At 39.4% G+C, this 20,059-nt stretch overlaps 1 protein-coding gene across 1 annotated transcript; it reads left to right on the top strand.

The window, feature by feature from the left end:
* The first annotated feature begins 7,535 nt into the window (after positions 1-7,535).
* On the top strand, positions 7,536-19,346 carry LOC141795921 (transcription factor 12-like). Its single transcript, XM_074676700.1, has 13 exons — positions 7,536-7,719; positions 9,950-10,049; positions 10,703-10,851; positions 10,952-11,075; positions 11,165-11,235; positions 11,613-11,709; positions 11,804-11,877; positions 13,475-13,651; positions 14,337-14,454; positions 14,539-14,674; positions 17,535-17,764; positions 18,090-18,267; positions 18,382-19,346. Exons 1-12 carry the CDS (start codon positions 7,651-7,653, stop codon positions 18,230-18,232), a joined length of 1,488 nt encoding a protein of 495 aa, XP_074532801.1. The 5' UTR covers positions 7,536-7,650; the 3' UTR covers positions 18,233-18,267; positions 18,382-19,346.
* The last annotated feature ends 713 nt before the right edge of the window (positions 19,347-20,059 follow it).

Below are 20,059 nucleotides of genomic sequence, written 5' to 3'. Positions count from 1 at the left end.
TGATTTTTTTACACTTCAAACAATCAATCCAAATTGAGAAAGGGATAATTATGATATTTCTCGTGAAATTTTTCATTAGAAAAAAAAAAGAATAATCTATACTTCTTTGTAACACTGATTACCAATAAAGTCAGTGGGAAATTTCAATAGTTTTAGATGCAGTTATGGATTTTGATTGCATCCAGAAAGGCAACAAAGGGAGAATACAACATCAGACATTTCAAGGGGTAAAACATTTTAGGAACGTTTCCTTAGAAGTACCATGGAAGTTTAAGCTTGGGACTGTTGGAAATTTTAAAAGTTTTGTCACCTTCAACTTAAAAACTTTTGGCTCTGAAATATTAGAAAATGTTGTTTGTTTATGTTTAATTATTTATTTATTGATTTATTTTTACTTGTTGTCAGCTTGAATGAGGTTTTTCAAAAATGATCTTGATGAAATTCAGCTGTATACCATGAAACGTGCAAAAATAGTACTGAGGCAAATATATTTGATACTATAGTTTAACTTTAACTAACAGACACATTTAAGTTACAATAACTAAGGGTCATTAAAATGTGTGATTTTTAAAGGCTAGATACAACTTTTGATGCGTGTATTCATGAGTTAGACTTAGGAAAAAAAATACCGGAAATTTATTTATATCAATTCAAAATATTACAATAGACATGAATGTCTGCTTATAACAAACCAAAATGAGTACTATTTATACATGTACATGACCAGGTAAATGTAATTAAAATAAATTCCCCCAAAAATCCAGTCAATTCCTATAAGTTTCCAAAAATTCCCATGGAAAATTTCCAACTTTGAGAATTCTTAAAACTTTGCAACCCTAACTTGGGATCCTGAGAGTCAAAGCCGAAAGTAGCATTATCTGTTAGTCCTGAAAGTTGGGAGTCCTGACAGTTCAGACCTATATGGGCAGATTCTGGGAGTCCTATAAGTTAAAGCCTCCAGCAGAATAACACAAGATTCCTGACAGTCAAGGCCTACGGAAGCATAATCCTAAATCCCCAAATCCTAAAAGACAGAAGAATTCTGCTCTCCCACCTGAGCTAAAATGGCACATTGATACTGAGCACAATTGGGGAATGCTTTAAATTAGTCCGAGCACAGTTTGTGAGGAACAGTGTACCATCCCAAGCATGCAAAAAGAGTCATTGTCTGCATGTAAAACTTATGTGATAAACAGGATTCAAAGCAGCTTAATTTGGTTGCTTTAATGCCATTAAGTGCTCCGGTCTGTGTAACAGGATGTCATGGTCAATTGCTTAAAAATGTGATGACTCATCTGCGTCTGACTCAAGGGAACTTTAAACAAATACTCAAAGATAATGTACTGAACTAGCAAACTTTTTCCTCAAGTCGTGTTTTGTGAGACCTGAAATGTCCTTTTACTATATCAGGAACATTCCTCAAAGCTGTCAAAGTCTCTCATTTACTGAACAACCAAATACTGGAGTTCAGATTGCATTTCAAATGTACATTGCCTTTGTGAAAACAGATCTTTGCTTCAATATTTAGATATTCTTGGCAATTTCCTCTCCTTTCCATAACGCGTCACACACATCTGTCAACCCTTGTCATTCACTGGCTTGTTAACAACACCGGAGGTGTGGGACGGTGACACTTCATCTAAATCTCAAGAAAATGTTGTTTCCTTGTTAGTCATTGTTTTCTCACTCTATTTTTGACCATCGGTTGCTGGCTATTCTGGACTGATTTATTTTACTGTCAATCTTCTGTCACTTCTGATTTGGACTGGACGGTTTCAGCTCAGCAGTCTTTGCCCTTGCTCATTCCTCCAAATGTTAAGATTTACACAACACTCCTCACAAAGTTGCTGCCATTTCTGGGGCCATATCCTGCCACAGAAACAATATGAAACATCTCCTAAATGCAGCACACAAAGGTTTTAGATAGATTTTTTGGCTATGTTGCTTTATTATAAAAGTTTTCCCTTTGTGCTTTGCCTTATTAGCCAAACACACGCTGGCTGATTCATCGATAATTTGTCATCTGGAGATATTAAAAGGTTTTACTATATATAGGAATGGAGTCTAGATGATCAGGAACAACCTACTTTTCTTTTCTGAGATAATTCTATTTAAAAAAATGTCATTGGAGCTGATCTTGTTCACCCTGAGTCCATTTTAATCATTCTGACTCCACATTTGGAGTTCTTCATGACAAATTTATTGTTGTTTAGTATAGCTTTATTCTATTTTAATGAATATTTGCATGCTTCATGGAACCTCCACTGAAACAGGTCACTCATCAGACTGGCGGTGACCTAAAGCCACCCGTCTCCTCCTCCTCCTCGTAGGTTATTGTGAATGTAGGACAGAGAAGTTACCGCAGTGCAGAGGTCACTAAGTCTGGCTCTCACGTGCGCCGTGCAGCCATGGACGCTTCAATCCTCTTAAACCCCCACGTCTTCCAGCACTCAGCATGGACTATCAGATCAGCTTGCTGTGGTCAGGTCTTATCCTGAGGATAGGGTAGATCCTCAGCACAGAGTCACGCCAGCAGGTATCAAACACCACAGCCAAGTTTATTACCTGAATGCAACAGGCCTGTGTGTTTCTAGGAAACATTAGATGATGTGTCTTTTAAAGGGAGTGATTAGATTACTTTAATGTTTTTATAATAAGTTATCATTAACAAAGTAAAAGTTACCAAAAATCAAATTATTCTGACATTTCATTATTGCTGGGATAGTTACGTTTTGACTTAGGATCACTGAAACAGCAGTTGATGTTAATGTGGCTCTACATTGCCCCAGTACAGCACACTTTGATACGACTTTTAAGACTTTACAAAAATGTAAACAATGTTTGTGTTCATATTGAACTCTTTAACAGGCATTTCATTCATGAATAGTTGACTCTCCAAACAATCTACTGTTTTAAAATTAACATTTAATAATTTTTGCAAAACCTTTTAGGGCTTGAAATGAAATATTTAATTACAAATAGATTTCCACTAAATGTGACAGAAAGACTACTGTCTAACACTCAGGGCATACAATGTGTTTGGAAAGGTTAAGGTTAGAATATAACAACTACCTCATGTCATCAATGCACCTGAACATGGCAGCTATTTTGCACTTTTTTTTGTACAATGTCATTACACTCCTCTTGCACTTTATTCTTATATATATATATATATATATATATATATATATATATATATATATATATATATATATATATATATATATATATATATATATATATATATATATATATATATATATATATATATATATATATATATATATATATATATATATATATATATAATTTTTATTTTGTATCTTATTTTACTTATGTTTGCACCTCAAACTGTTTTGCACTGACTGAAGGGCTTTTGCAATTTTGTTGTACTTGTTGCATTCTATTCTATTCTATTCTATTCTATTCTATTCTATTCTATTCTATTCTATTATTTTTATTTATTTATTTTTAACCTTTATCTAACCAGATAAATCCCATTGAGATCAGGATCTCATTTACAAGGGTGACCCGGCCAAGAGGTCAGCAGCACACGGCAGATAACAATAAAAAAATGAAAAATAAAGTAAAATACGTTCAGACATAAATTGCATCCAGAAACAACTAGTTGATAATGGGTGAGCAGTAATTTTTTTAGGACAGTTACAATTAAAAACACAGGCATTGTTCTTAGGATTCTCGCTATCTGGTGAGCAGGATGGAACAAAAAACTTTGAGTGACACCAGTTCAGCCATTTTCAGTTCAGTCTGTATCGTGTTCCAGGCTGTTGGGGCAGCATAAGAAAAAGCTCTTTTTCCAAAGTCAGTTCGGACTCTGGGCACGTGTAAATGATCGACTGCACAAAAGGGTAAGGCATAGGTGCTTCTCGACTTCTGCAGCAGTGAGCATAGGTAGGATCTAATCTCTAGATGTGAAGCTTTTTGGTTGCATTAGACGTTTGAAACAGGCAGAATTTTTACCATGTAATTCAAATAATTCTTATCAAATAAACAATATAGATGAAAATAAAGCAAAACCACTTTTATTTCAGTTTTTTTTTTTTTACAAATTTGCCTCTGTGTTTTGATACAAATGTGTGACACAGAAATAGAATAAAAAATGTTTAAAAAAAAATGTATTCAGCAACAGAAAACAGCACTCCTGCTGTCAAGAAAATGTAAAATACAGAAAAAACTAAAGATAAGAATATATTTTTAAAGGCAAGTACCAAATATGGTGCAATAGCTAGAATCACACAATCACACAGTTAAATATTTATTGAATTACAAAATAAAACAGCTGTAGAATCTAAGAATGTTTAATTTACACTTCTCACACTGATACAATGTTAAGTTTTGTTTGTGTAGAAGCTGAACCTGACAGGTGAATGCAAAAGTACCACATAATCACATCAGGAACATGACATGTACCTAATCTTCCCACTTCTCCTTTGGGTTGAAATGTTTAGCAGCAGCTTGTAATAAGGGAGACCCTGGCTTTGACGTCACTCACACAACCTATCCCAGACCAGGCTGTGACTGCAGATTTTACTCTGTGTGTTTTTTCTCTCCTGCTTTTTTCCTGGCGTCCACTGGAAGAGCGGATGGGAAAGTCTGATGTCATCAACCTTGGCACAGCGGGACAGAGGAGCATGCAGACCCTCAGGGTGCCACGATTGGTGCCCATGTGTTTGTGCCCCGTAGATGGTGAAATAGATGGTGTGGTGCTGCCCGCCTGTGCTGCACCTGCGTCCCAGCATGCTGATTGATCAGTTTGGTCATGTGGAATGTCACCATCTGCTCCCCGGTCCCACTCACCCCTTCTTGTGTGAATGCCAATCACTGGCAGGAAGATGGTTATTTAAGCCATGTCAAATCAGGCGCATGACGATGAGCAATATGCCAACGACACTTGAAGTGTGTGTTGCAGGCATTTTGTGCAAAAGATAGAGTAAAAGGACAACCGAGGCTTCTCACTGCAGAGGGTTATTTGTCTTATTTTTGTTTGTAGTCTTTCTTTTTCAGAATATACTCATGCTTGAGCTCCTGTCTGAAGTATTCTGCAGAAACTAAACGATACAAAGGTGTTTGTGTTCTGTTTCTGCATATGCAATCTTCATTTCTTTCCCTAGCTTCTTGTTTATTTCCCCCTACCTTCCAGGCTTTTGCTCTTTTTTTGGCCTCTTAATGGCTGACAGCCTATCAGGGGGCCATCAGCAGTGACATTCTTCATTGTAGAGCGTCATAACCAATGACATTTCAACCATGGGAAAATAAAGATATGCAAATCTGGACTCATTAACATTTGCATTACCTGTTTGAATAATCGCACTCCTGACAAGACTGCAATTAACTAAGATTGATGCAAAGTTCAGGGTTAGGGGACTGTATATATTTGCTCTTGGATCATTTATCCTAGAAGAGAAAAAGAGAGAGAGAGTGTGTGTGAGTGTTTTGCATGCTCAGTATCACAGATAGGAGAAGTAATCTTTGTAAGATGGGAGGGCATTAAGTAGCCAGTGCTGTTTCTGGTGAATATTTGCAACAATATGTTTTTTAAATCTATTTTTGTAACCAAGTTTGGGGCCTGAGACACGAGATTTTAGAAAAAGTTTAAGAATACATGCAGTACTGGGAGTGGACAATAAGTGCAGTAATATTTACTGTGCAATAACACCCAGTGTGCAGAAAATATCTCATTAAGGTGCAATAATTGCACCCAGTGCACTCGTTTTCTGCATATTTCTTCTTTTGGTGTATCTTTTCACATGTGTTATGGATGTGCATTCACATGTGGCTGCATGTTGATGTGTGATGCATGTTTTTATTTCCTCTTCCAGGCACAAAGAAACAGCTTTTTACAGCAAATTTGCTCAGACAAAAGATGCACCCTCTTCTAAGTCAGAGACATCTCCCTGGAAAAGTAGGAAAAGGTGCACACACACGATAGTTCTGATGTATACGTAGAGGCTGACCTCCTAACCCAGTTAACAGTAGCGTGGATAGTCAGGATTAGTCTTTGACTCTAAGGAAGCTGTGTGGACTGCAAGGCTCACCTTCAGACAGATTTAAACCAGCAGATAATGGTTTGTTTTTCTGCTCCCAGATCAGTTTGTCACTGTTTGCAGTTTATCCTAACGGCGATAATTTATCTCCGCCATGTAATGGTCCTCAAGAAAATGCGAGGCTTCTGTTTGACCTACAAAAGCAAATAAGACCATTAGTGAAAGATTCACAGTTTCTTCATTGTAATATTTAATGCTTGCAAATGCTTGAGCACAATTCCCAGCAAGAAGAAGACAACCTCTCTTCCCTTTTTCAACCTTTTTCCAAAGCAAGTATCTATAATTCGACTGCTAAAATAGAGCAGAGTTAAATTTCTTTGGGGTGAAATCACTTCTCAAACATTTACAAACGATGAGCTTTTAATAAACATCTGGATCTTTTGCTCAACACTGAGTTTTTAAACAAATTAAGTGATTGGTTAAAAAAATGCACTAGAAGCACTTTACAGAAGGCACAGTGGGATATTTTCCCAAAGAATTATGCAAAGTCAGCTGTGTCAGACACTGGAGGTTAGTCTGATGATGGTTTCATTGATAGACTTTGCTGTCGCCTCAGTGGGAAGTATCTGATTGGATTCTAGGGAGGTCTTTCTAGGACAAAATGCACCATCAGGACAGCAGGTCAGAGCGACACACTGACTGCACACTCTTTTCTTATCACGTCTTATTTATACAAAGTGAAAATTCAGAGCAGAATCCAGCAGGTTGGGTTAGATACTGATAGCAAAGCATGGTGCAGGGTTTATAAATCTGATAATTTGTTTGTGAGGCATGCAGTGGGTCAGCAGACAGTGGATGTGACCTCGAGACAGGAAGTCTGACTCTTGAGGTGTCCCTTCATCACCAGATCACCCAGACAGGCTACTGTAAAAATAACCTTTAACCCAGCCGCCAGAGGAGCTCGCCAAGACACACGTGCCCACAAACTAAGACTTTGTTCTATTTGTAAATGTGGGTCAGACAAAGGTGTGGCATCTTCTGATTACTGGAAACATCTAGCTACCTGTCTGGGAGGAGATAATCTGCATGGCGTCATGATGAGTGCTTGCTCACTGTCCTGAGGAGGGGTTTCTTACCTGAATGATTTTACACCAGCTTGGGTCTCACTGGAAGAGGATGCCCAAAGTTCATAAGAAACACTGTGTATACCTTTTCTCTCCTTTGCATTAGTGTGGTTGAGGTGTTTTGATTGCGTGGGAGGGAGGATTCCCTCTTTTTTTTTGAACACTTTACAGAGTTTTCACGATTCCAAAATTAAAAAAATAACCACAAATGATACGAGTGTCATATATTTTCTTTTAAGGCGTAGTTTCTCTATAGAAATTAAAATAAAGCGGTAATTCTGAGGAACAAGCGTGTAATACAACATTAGCATCACCTTTGGCCACCCCTCCCTCCTTCCTGGAATGGTCCAGCCCTTATTTGCATAAGTTGTCTGCGGGTAGCTGCATGACCAGCAGGGGTAGTTTAGAGGAAGGAGTGCATGTGGACTATACACACACATGAGTCCAGACACGGAGAGACGAGCTGTGTGTGAGTGGACTGTACTGTGAACCTGGAGTCTTGATCTGAAGCGGACTGAGTTATGTTCTGTGCTCATCCTGTCTCTGGCACGGGAAACAACTCATTGATGTATTGCTACAACATGAAACCAGTGAGTACATTTCTTGCATGTGTTTGTGTTGGCTTTAATAGAGGATGCATGGCAGTGTCAGTGTGTTGGGAGGTGATGCTGTTGCACTTATAATGTTCTGTTTGCTTGTTGACTCACATGAGGGAGGGATAGTTTGCAGCTGTTTCTGTTTATTGTTGCTGAACAGTGTGTTCTCCATCTGACATTATTCAAATGCACCATGTGCACCCAGCAAAAAAGTTTAGACAATTCTGATGTATCACAGCCTTTTTCTCCTTATTATGTTTTATTTTAACTAAGGATGCTGTGTTGTTTCATCTGGAAGGTTTGCATGAGTGTGAGGGAGAAAAACAGACAAATAGTTTCTATTTTGAAGTTATAGTTTCTGCACAGTTGATGCAAGCTGATTTATTGCTACATCTTCAAGTTTTTCCATCATACAGGATACAAATGTCTTTATGTTGTCATTTTAAACTTTATTTTTATTTAGGAGCATTTAAACCAACTTTATTTAAGAATGTGGTTTTCATACATTAAATAGGACAAGCCACTTGTCATGAACCTCCCAATAACTCACCACAAATATAAATTGTATTAGATTTCAGTGAGTTACCTCAGCGAGTAACACCTCACTCATGTCTATTTTTGCTTTCATGTTGACAGACCCATGTTAAAATGCACCGGTGAGACCCCCGCTTCCTGTTAGCTGAGCTCCATGCAGTCAAGCCTGGCAGCAGAAAAACATCTTGACATGAAGCAGATTGCTGCTATTTCTATTTGATTTAACCCCGCTATGTTCAGAGCAGTCCCTCCACCACAGCAGCCATTATCAAAGGCAGCTTTGATCTCTGTGAGACTAACCATATCCAGACATCGTGGATCACAGAGGCAGAAAATTGGTTGCATGTGGCTGGAGTTGGCTATGGTGGATGGAGCACAGCATAGGGCCTGAATAGCAAGTTGATATTTCACTCATCTAGCATGATAATGTTGTGTACATCTACAAAGAGAGAAAAAGTGCAACTGTTTGTTCTTTTTTGTTCAAGTTTATTCCTTTCTGCTCTGAAAATAACTTTGACTGAAACCAACAGATGGCTTAGAGGCACAGAAACATGTTTTATCAATAAATATGGAGGGTTTATAGTGTTTGATTTCCACCTTTATTGTGGTTTTTGTTTGCTTTAAAAAAAGTCCCTTATCATTTGTGATGCAATGATTGATGGTTCCTAAATCAATGCTATGCTAAAAGAGGATGCCATGGTGACGGACCCCCTCTCCAGCAGGGGCCAGAGAGGGCGTGCTGGGGCGGGGGGTGTGACCATTATTAACGGGTCGCCTGCTATGCTGATGGTAAGGAGGACAATTGGCTTTATCCTCCGCCATATGCTGCCCATGGCGGCTCAGACGAGCCCAGTGTCGGCAGGGGCTCCTCTGTTTGGCCTAGCCCACAATCACCATGGGATTCATGCCAGCCAGGGTCACGGCTGCGTGTGTGTGTATGTGTGTGTGTGTGTGCTTAAGTGCGCGTGAGAGCCTGTGAGTGTGCTTGCACGAGCGTACTCAAGAGAGTCTTTAATAGGCTGCTTTACAGAACTTGTCGTCCGGGTAACTGACACCCCATTGATGCTGCGCAGGGAGGTTTATTTTCATTTCCTGGGGCACATCAAAGCGATGGAGGGAGGTGCAGGTGCAGCCCAGACCTCTTGGTGTGTTTGAGTGAGGGGAACATGTGTTGGTGTGTTTAGTGTGCATATGAGCATGTGTTTCCAGCCTCATGCTTTGTAATTAAAAGAGAAAAATAATTGCCAAAGGTATTGTGGTTTAATGCTTGAGATCTGTTTTTATTTAGTGTTTGTTTCCTACTGAGGGGGATCATTAGGGTGAGACTCAGCTCTCTGTTATCTGAGGACAAAGTACAAGAGGGCCTGTAATTTAATTTTATTCTGGAGGGCATTGTATCCCGGTCTTCTGAAGCCAGCAGAACCTGATCATGATTAGGGCAGGGATTTCTCATGGTGAATGGTTCTTAAATCCGGATGAGGAGGTGCATGGATCTGCAGCTTATGGATTACCGCAATAGCTCTAAGTGTGCATCAGCTCCCTGCTTTGTTTTCGTAATACTGTGTTGCTTCAGATTGGTACAGGCAGTGTTCACGCGTTTGAGTCATGAAAAGCATCACTGCTTGTGTACATTTTGTGAGAATTCAAATTTGGTATCCAACGACACTTTAAAAAACGCTGTTCCCCACAGGTTTATGGGCAGTCTCCCTCCAATGACGACATCAACCACAACTCCTCTTTGCATCCATCCAGCAAGACTCCCAGCAATGTGTTTGCCAGCACCTTCTTTGGTGAGCTTAATTCAACAAATCCTACACATTGGGATGTTTTGCTTTTGGTTCACTCCAGTCTTCAGTCTTTTTTTAGTATGGTGGCATCCTGAGCACACCAAAACCCTGCTTTCTTCCTTAGATTGCAAACAGACAACAGTTGCACTTTGGTCAGCTGTGTTGGCCTCCTCTTCATGTGTATCTGTGGCTCTAGGTTGCATTTATTCATCCATAAGAGTATTGAATCTGCAGCGCTCCCTTCTTAATCAAACAGAGGCAAAATACCAATAAAACAGAAACAACCTGAATCTTCATTTCACTATATAAACATGTTTTCTAGTCTGAGAGTCAGCAGCCAACCTCTATATTTAGAGGCAGTGCTCTTAGAAAAATACTTTTTGGGACATAAAAGTCTGAGAGTTTAAAAAACGTAACACAAGCTTGAGTTTTAGGATTACCTCAAAGTTGCATTCGTCGATCATATATCTTCTCTAAATGAGGCATTAACTTGTATCCTCTGTCGCATCAGTCATATTAATGAACATTTCCTGCTCATTTATTGAGCCGTTAAGGTGTCATATTTTCCACAGGAGCCACCGTAGAGCTTCACGACTTGTCTAGCTGCTTGAGATGCTGTTCTAGTGCCGGCTATAACATATCACTATCCATTTTAGAGGGTATGAGCAATTCGCCCGACATCTGGAACGCTGTAAACGGGCTGAACCAGCAGGGCTATGAAGGTGCACTGGGAGCAGCCACAACCCACCAGACGCAGGCGGGGAGCTACAGCAGCCTGCCTCCACCACCACCACACAGTCACCTGGTGAGATTTACCTCCAGGACCTTGGATGTTGACAGCACAGCATTTTTTTTCTAACCCCCTGGAGGGATTGAATATGTGTGTGTGTTTGCTTTCTGTTCAGGATTACTCTCCACATTCAGTGATGACTGCTGATATGAACAGGAGTCTCCCGCCAATGTCCACTTTTCACCGCAACAACCCGGCACCACGCACTCCATCAGTCAACGCCACAGAGAATTCAACAGGTGAGGAGATGGAGGAGAATACCTCACTGCATTTGTGAAGTTTGCCTGCTCTTTATTCTAACATTTTATGATGTGTTTTACTCCTGCAGTCTCAGGGAGCCAGGGAAATGTGTCAGGAGGGTCACAGACAGGCGACACTTTGGGCAAAGCTCTGGCTTCTGTAAGTATGCACCACCTTAATCCCATTAGAGCGGCTCATCTATGCCCTGTTATGTCTAAACATTCAGACAGAGCATTAAACAAAAGCCTCAGTGGAGTCGTGCAAAAGGAAAACAGTTCATTCCCTTTAAGAACAGAGCAGCGCACACTAACAAAGGGCTACTCTCATGCTGCTGGACTTTTTATTGGCTGCCGACTAGTAAGATGACCAGAATTGATGAGTTTAGTTCAGGTTACGAGCCCGCTCCAAAGGCTGTGGCAGCAGCTGTAAAACCTTACGCAGAAATGACAAGTTGTGCTTTTAAAATGATCCATGCCCTTCTCTCCCTCTCCTTCCCCCTCCCTCCTTTTTTCCCCTCTCCTTCCGTCTGCTGCCAGATTTATTCCCCCGATCACACCAGTAGCAGCTTCCCCTCCAGTTCATCCACACCAGTGAGGTCTCCGTCCCCGCTGCAGAGTGCGACTGAGCCTGCAGGTAAATTAAAGTAACAATGAAGTCAGTGATTATCTACATTCAGTTTTTTAACAAATCCTTCAGTGGGCTAATGTGGCTGTTTCCTTCCTCTCAGGTCCCAACATGTGGCCCCGGAGTTCAGTTCAGGCACCAGTTTCACCGCACTATGAGTCTTCACTTATATCACTGGTAAACAACTCATTAATTCAAACACTAATGAATGTTAATGAATGCGTCTTACATAAAATAACAAATCAATTAAAAAAAGGCGATTTCAAGATACCTTTTGCAATACTCAGATGATACAGTTCAGAAATTCTGTTTAATACTTTTCACCAGGTGTAATATCTGTTAAACATAGTCCAACTCACCTTTTATTTTCTCTCAATGTAAATAGTGTTTACTTTTATCTTTATCTCATTATCTGGTTTATTTATTCAGCACTTGTCACTATTTTGGTACTTAATGCTGCTCTATTGCTTGTTTGTTGTATATCTATCACTTATTGTGCTTTATTTTATGACCCTTTACATTATCTTATTTTCCAACTGCTGTATTATGTGAAGAGCAATGGTAACACCATATTTCCCCCCTGGGATGCAAATAAATAGTTAAGTTTTTTTTACAGAACTTATTAAAAGACAGAAATAAAATTAAAAATTACCATAAAAAAACACACGAAAAAGCACCAATTAAGCATAACTACAGAAAAACTATTCTTTAATACATAATTACCGTAAGTTTATAGATTTCCATATTTTATACCCCAAAACAATTGGATTGTAAAAAAAAAAAAAAAAAATAGGATTCACTTGCTTGGCTTGCTAGAACAGATGGATTGATTAAAAAAAAGATAAATATTTTGATACCAGCACAAATACAGAAAAATTAAACATACACACTCACTGAGATATCTGAGATAATCAATCACACCCCTACAAATGTACTCTGTTTACTTTTATGTAGCTACAAACTTCAGCTGGCTAACTTAGCTTAGCAAAGACCAAAAACAGCACCAAAGTATCATGTTTCTATCTACACATTTGACATCTTGTTTCTTGTCTTTTAGTGAATTAATGTATCTGTTCAGCTACAGTGAGGTCACATTTCACCTTTGAAACACACCAGAAACAGAAACAGAGCCAAGCTATCAGTATCTCTTTTTCCAGCCTATATGTTAGTCTAAGCTAGCTGTTTTTGTTTCTTATTTATTATAAACATAGTTGAATATTTACTTTAGTATTTAGTATTATTATTAGGGGAGAAATTCAAGAGGCGCTGGTGTAAAGGGGCTTCCAGGAGTACTCTGGGTCTGCAGTCATTTTTTAAGAATAAAGTAAATATTAGATGTTTTTGACCTCCATTGTAAAATGATATGAATAAATTTGTTTTTGTGAGAGTATAATCTCCTCCACATAAGACTTTTTGAGGTGTTATGGCCATAAAACAAGCTCTTTAAACCTCTGGAGAGAGTTCTGCCTCAAGGTTTGCTTTGACTACAGAAGCCTTGAGGGAACAAACTTAATACAATGTCGAGAGCAGGATGTGAACAGGTTGTATTTTACAAGTTAAATGTAGACCAAGATAGTCAGTCAAGCTCTAAAAGTGTGAGCAGTGATCAATAGTCAACAGTTTCCCCTCAAGGTATCGCAGTTTTTCCCACAAACTGGTCCTGCTGAGTTCAAAACATTTTGACTTTTGACTCAAGGTTTTAAAACTTTAGTAAAAATGTTATATATCCTTTTGATTGCCAAATACTTGAACCAATTGTTTGTTTGTCTTTCAGTCGCAGGTGGAGGACCGACTGGACAGACTGGACGATGTGATCCATGTCCTGAGGAACCATGCAGTGGGACCCACGGCAGGCCTGCCCAGCGACATCCACAGCCTGCTGAACCAAACCCATCAGAGCCAGCCAGGATCTGCCAGCACCCTGCCACTCACCTGTCACACTCCAGCCATGGTTAACAACCATTTCTTTGAAGTATTTAGGGAAGGACATGGGGGCGTGTCTGGAAATTTCATGCTGTGTGTTTGTGAGTGCAGTGCATGTGTTGTGGCATTCAGTTTCTGGAATTTTCCACACGCTATGTCTGCATGTTTTCCTCATGTAAAGGTTGTTGTCCCTGAAATAGGAAACTGAGCACAATGGCAGAGCGCAGTGACGCGTCGTCCTTGTATGGAGAGCGTAGAGTATGTGCGGACTGTAATTCCACTGTGGGGTGATGGGGGACGCCTGCATCGTGCACTCCCATTCCTGCATGTTTCCCTTTCAGCACACCAGGGGATTTGGGCCCAGCTGGAGTGGAAGTATATGCAGGGGATAGGGGTTTTTAGAGTAATCCTTTGGGGGAGGGGGTATTAAATTCTCTCACTTTTATTTTTCCAAATGATGTGTTGGTCAGAAGTGAGTTGTTTCCTGAAGAGAGAATTAGTGGCATGTTTAAAGAGTATATAGTAGTTTTAAGGGACGGATTAAGAGAGTCTGAGATTAAATTAATTCTGTAGAGTGAGAGGGCAGATGTTGGGTTTGTGACTTATCCCTCACTGGTTGGATGTAAGAGTGATATACTTTAAGTGGGACTCGTTGTTGTCTGTTCACGAGGAGTATTAACCTCATGTCATCCTGTGTTTTGTGTGCTGTAAAGGTTGAAGCTGTCAATATGAACAACAACCACTCAGCCTTCCAGAGCCGCACGCAAAACGGTCACCCGTACCCGCCCAGGCAGAGGGTCACGCTGCAGCCGGTGCAAGGTGGCGGCAGAGGTGAGTAATTCTCTGAACTTGTGAAGCTCTGAACAGTTCAGGACTTAATCCTTGTATTTATTAAACCTGTGTGCTGTCCCACAGGAGTTCTAGGTAATCTGGAGCTGAAGATGGAAAGCGGGGACAGGGAGGAGATGATGCACACCAACCACAGTCACAGCTCAGACAGTCAGAGATCAGACGAGGAAGGTGAACTCAAGACGGGAGAAAATGGCTCAAGGTAAACAACCTCACTTTCCTGCTCACGTTAAAGAGAACACACCTGTTGAGCTGCAGCTGCATTTTTAATCAACAGCATGAAGAAAAAAGAACGGAGGATAAAAAGTAGTGTTTTGATGACAGTGAGGTTTTACATCACAGTTCAAAATAAAAGCCCCTCAGTTAAAGTCTTCCTGTCCTCTTCCACTAATTTAAAACACAGTCAGACCCTCTGCTGTGGTGAGCAGCTGTGGCCTGGCGAGCCTTTTCAGCTCTGCCTCATATTTCTTCTTTATGTTTGGAAAAGTTGCAGTAAGTGAAATAAAGAAAAAAAGACTTGTAGTAAATTGTGAAGATGTTCGAGACATCAGTGGTATAAAAGTGACTTTTTGATACAGGAATATATTTTAAAAAACACTCAGTAGGAAGGCAGAATAGATTTTCACAGAGTGTCCAGACATCAGGTGCCAAAAGGAAAGAAGAGTCCGAGGATAGGTTTACTTAATCAACCTGCTCTCAGTTCATCAAATATGAAAAAGGGAAAAAAAAAAACCTTCAATCAAGTCAGTCCATCAAGTTTATTGATATAGCACATTTAAAAACAACCAAGGTTGACCAAAGTGCTGCACGGTCTTAGAACACAATCAAATGAAAGCAAGTGTTTAAAAATTTTTTAAAAAGTGTTAAAAGAGAATAAAAAACAGCAAAAAGATCAAATAGACAATGAATGACAGAAGAGGACCCCATAATAAATAGAAAAAGTAAAAAAATTGATGTCTTGTTCAACTAGTGTTGAAGCCAGTGCTGTTCCAGAGAGTAGGGGCAGCCACAGCCAAAGCTCTGTCCCCTCTTGTTTTAAGCCTCACTCTTGGTACCTGAAGAAGGACCTGGTGTGTCGACCTGAGTGCCCTGACTGGAGCATGCGGGTTCAGACACTCACTTAGGTATGGGGGTGCCAACCCATAAAGACTTTTAAAAACCAATAATGCGATTTTATACTGGATCCTAAAGTTGACAGGAAGCCAGTGAAGGGAGGCCAGAACAGGTGTTATATGGTCACATCGTCTCCCCCCCAGTCAGCAGGCATGCAGCCACATTTTGAACCTGCTGGAGGCGCCGGAGGGATGACTGGTCAATACCCACGTACAAAGAGTTACAGAGAATAGCGTGACCTTTTCTGGTCCATTAACAGTCCAAACCTCAATGATGAGGCCAGTGAGTGGATTTGGATCCCATGTTCAGGATTTACCCCAAACCTGGATGGTTGTCACCAACAACCACATCTACTTTCACTTCCAATATAAAAACATAGGAACGAAGTCATATTCATGTGAGTGTATATTTTTCTACTTATGAAGGAAACGCATCAGAGTGCCAGAATTTAGAAAATAAAGATATTTATAATTACTTTTTTATTCATATAACATATTTCAAAACAAATGTTCACAACTGTGACAATGAATCAGGGAGACAACAGCATGTGCTCTTTTCAACAGAAAGCAGGAAATTTAAAAAAGGGAGGATAATGATAACAAAAATATTAGAATCAAATTAATTCAATTAGAATTAAATCTGCTCAACTAATTAACTACCCTTTTAAAAATTCAATTCATTAACAGAAGTCACTGAAGTGTTCAATGTATTGATTTTGTGAATGAAAAAAATAAAAAACAAACAAAAAAAAGCAAATTCCATTAATTTCTAAATTAGTTCTGCCTCTGACAAGTCAAATAACCAGTGTTTTTTGGAATTTAAAGATGATCAACACAAAATTCGGCTGGCTAAAAATCTGAAAATGTTAAAAAAAAAAAAAAAATAGAAAATGTCCTTTTTTCTGAAATGTATTCTCAAAATTCACAAATTCAAATTTGTAAAATACTAATGTTTATTAAAGTTTATTCTACCATTTGATAACATTGAACTTGGATACGATAGATTTTATTTTTGAGGAGCATTTTGGATTTATATTTGTTTTGGTTTTTATCTACTCAGCACCTTACATAAATTAAATACAGCTTAATGTGCTTCACAAAAGAAGAGAGAGACATAAAAAGGAGCACTATGTAGAATAATAAAAGATAGAGAAGGGTGATGTGAAATACTGAAAAAACAACATAACACTAAAAGCTGTAAAATTAATAAGATAAAAATCAGGGCACAAAATAAAGTGAAGAAATTATGCTTAAACACCAGTAGTAATGGTAAGTTCAAGATGAAAACAAATGACTGTTTCCGTGCACAGAGGCAGGAAGTTTCCCAGATTTGGTGCATAAAAACAGAAAGATCCATCTCTTTGATGCTCGAGTTCATTTCTCACTGTCCGGTGTACGAGAGGTCACTTCGGGACAAATCTCTGAGTGACATCCTCCGCTCTGACGCCTGAGTGCATGTCTTCTTCTGTCAGATCTAACAGATAGTTGATGGATGTGGTGGATGACAAATGTACATTAACCTCCAGCATCAGTTTTTTAATGCTCATTTCTAAGATGAAATTTAGAAATAAAAAAGGTGTGAAAATCAATTTAAAAAGATAATTGACTGAATCAGGATGAACCATCCAAATTTAAAGCTCATTGGTTGATTAATAATGAACATCTTGATGTGATCAAGGAGACAACTAGCACCCTGACAGGAGTGTAGCGACAAAGTCAGTCTGTTTAACAGAACAAACGAGGGTGTATCACATGACCACAGGAGACTCAGGAACATGTTGGCTCAGTGACCAGCAGAGGGCAGAAAAATCCACATTATAACTCAGCACAGTGCTCTGAAGTGTGACTGTCACTTTAATCAACTTCAGCTTGAATAACAGCCTGAAAAGATAAGAAGGTGTTAAATGCACTTATTCTAGTTTATACTCATCTTTTGTTTTTATTTTTTAGCATCCATGAAGATGAAGACCTGAGCCCCGAGCAGAAAGCCGAACGCGAGCGCGAGAGACGGATGGCCAACAACGCCCGTGAACGCCTGCGTGTGCGTGACATCAATGAGGCGTTTAAGGAGCTGGGTCACATGTGTCAGCTTCACCTGAAGAGCGAGAAGCCACAGACCAAGCTGCTGGTTCTGCACCAGGCTGTCGCTGTGATCCTCAGCCTGGAACAACAAGTCAGAGGTCAGTGAGCGCTGCTGCTGCGGGCCGGGCTTCAGGTCTAAACATCGGGGGGGAGAGGTGCTAATGGAACCTGGTCTGGCTGTCAAGGCAGATCAGGAAAGGGGAGAAGAAATTCAAGGTCTAGGAAAGGAAAGGAAAGAGGGTGGAGGAGGGTTTTATCTAAGGTTAAAAAATCAACTACAAAATCAAGATTTACGACACTTTCCTTAAGTGTGAACAGCCTGAACTTTATGTGAACAGGAGGAGGAAGAGAACAATATAAATGTCGTACAACACGCTTCTTTATTTAGTCCAACACCAACTCATTGTTTATTGAATCCCACAGAGAGGAACCTGAACCCAAAAGCAGCGTGTCTGCGGAGGAGAGAGGAAGAGAAGGCGTCTGCAGTCATGTCGGATCCACAGTCCATGCATCTGGCTTTCCATCCCGGTCTGACGGATCCTGCAAACCCCATGGGACACCTCTGAACCAGTGGAAATGACTACATTGAATCCAGCATCAAGTATGTAACATAAGATTCTACTTTAAAGAAAGAAGTAAAGAAAGAACTCAATTTGTTTTAATAAAACCTCGTACCAAAGCTTTATTTTGTATTTCCCTCCTGTCTTTGTTCCAGATGTTGAGTGAAGAGCATCCAGCTGTTTTGACGTCCAGCGTTTCTTCTGATTTGGGACCAGCGCGAGAGGATCAAGCTCTCTGATCGTGATGCAGTCGAACAATCATCTCCTGGCTTCTCAAACAGACTTTAACTTTGTGCCTAAACTTTACTTGTAAACCAGACAAATGCATTGTAAGCTGCAGGTGTTTTTTGTACATATTTTGTATATTTATTGATTATCTGTCTCTTTGAACATATCTGATGAGATAAAACCTGGTAGTGACAAAGTGTCATCTGCAGTTTGATTTATGGCAGAGCCAGATATGATGCGTCTGACTGACTTTTACAGTTTATTTTAAAATGTACCCTCGTTACTTTCCAAGCTCATAGGATCCACATTCCAACATTTGTGTGTTCAGACAACGGATTTCATTAGTCCCATGGCGTGTTTGTCTGTGTGTGAGTGAGCGTTGCAGGAGTTTGACCATTCTGTGAATGAACAGATCTCCAGGAATGTTCAGTAACAATCGGGCGTCAGCTGTTGTTTGTATATTTGTTACAAATCTGTGTTAACAAGGTCACACCCGATGAAATGCTGGTGGACGCAGTCCCTCGTCTTTGCAGTGTGATTTCTGCTCTTCAGATGTAGTCCAAGCTCTTTGCATGTTTGAGTTTTTAAATAGGACATTAAATGTTTTTTCTAAGTTATGTAACTTATCTTTTATACACATATTGTGAGTTTTATTATGTCTTTATTTACTTCTGTTGCTCTCATTTTACAAAAGAAACCCTCCTCGTGCAGGTGAACTAGACGTTAACACATTTCGTGCTCTGAGCAATACAGTATTACAGAATAACTGATGTCTTGTTTGATTATTACACTGCAAAACAATAAAGAATAATAATCAAATTACTCCTATCATAACATGTACAGGATGTGTACAGTTTGAAGTAGCCTACTGGCATGTGTCAAAACAATAATGTAGCAATAAATGTTTTTTTTTTCATACTTTGAGTCTTTATTGAATATTTCCTTATTTATGAACACAGGATAATATGGTGGCGCAACATGCTGTATGAATCTACAGATAAGAAAATGATAATATGAAAATTCAAACTGTTGTGTTTCTGGGTTGTAAAGTTTACTTAAAGGTGCAATGCGTAGATTTTAGCAGCATGTCACCAAGTATGGGTAAATATTTCCTGTTGTTTTTGAGAAGTGAGTCCTCTGAGACGTCTTGTGCCACCATGTTTCTGTCATAGCACAGAGTGATAAACTTTAGGTTGTGTTCATTCTTTTATTAAACCCAACATTTACTGGCTATAAAAGGAAGAAGGAAAAGAGACATTGTTGTGTGCCAAATACTCTGTTTTAGTTGACTTATTTGATAGTTGAAAATTTGAAGATTGGAGGATCATATTATAATGCATCACAGGAGCTCCTATTCCTCAACAGTTATTGATGCTACACAGACTTTGAGAGTTGGCAATATTACCTAATATTACAATTTATGCACACTATAACTTTAAAGCTGCTTTGAGGGACTTTTGGTTTATGTTGACTTTGGTGCCCCCCTGTGGACAAACTGGTCCCACTTGTAGCTATCATATTTCCTTCTGACACATCCTCCTCTACAATTCGTTAGTACAGTAATCATGTTTTTACTCATAGTCTTGTTTATTGGTCATTAACAAA

The sequence above is a fragment of the Halichoeres trimaculatus genome, unplaced genomic scaffold (genome assembly GCF_033239565.1).
Source record: "Halichoeres trimaculatus isolate MK-OKI-2021-1 unplaced genomic scaffold, fHalTri1.1 fHalTri1_scaffold_10, whole genome shotgun sequence".
NCBI classification, from domain to species: domain Eukaryota; kingdom Metazoa; phylum Chordata; class Actinopteri; order Labriformes; family Labridae; genus Halichoeres; species Halichoeres trimaculatus.
The sequence above is the reverse complement of the archived record's forward strand: the minus strand, read 5'-3'. Positions and strand labels throughout refer to the sequence as shown.

Excerpts from the sequence above, each read along its gene's own strand:
- LOC141795921 (XM_074676700.1), top strand. The coding sequence starts at position 7,651 with ATGTTCTGTGCTCATCCTGTCTCTGGCACGGGAAACAACTCATTGATG. Across the intron at positions 10,852-10,951 it reads CACCACCACACAGTCACCTG|GATTACTCTCCACATTCAGT; the intron begins GTGAGATTTACC and ends CTTTCTGTTCAG. Across the intron at positions 11,076-11,164 it reads CGCCACAGAGAATTCAACAG|TCTCAGGGAGCCAGGGAAAT; the intron begins GTGAGGAGATGG and ends TTACTCCTGCAG.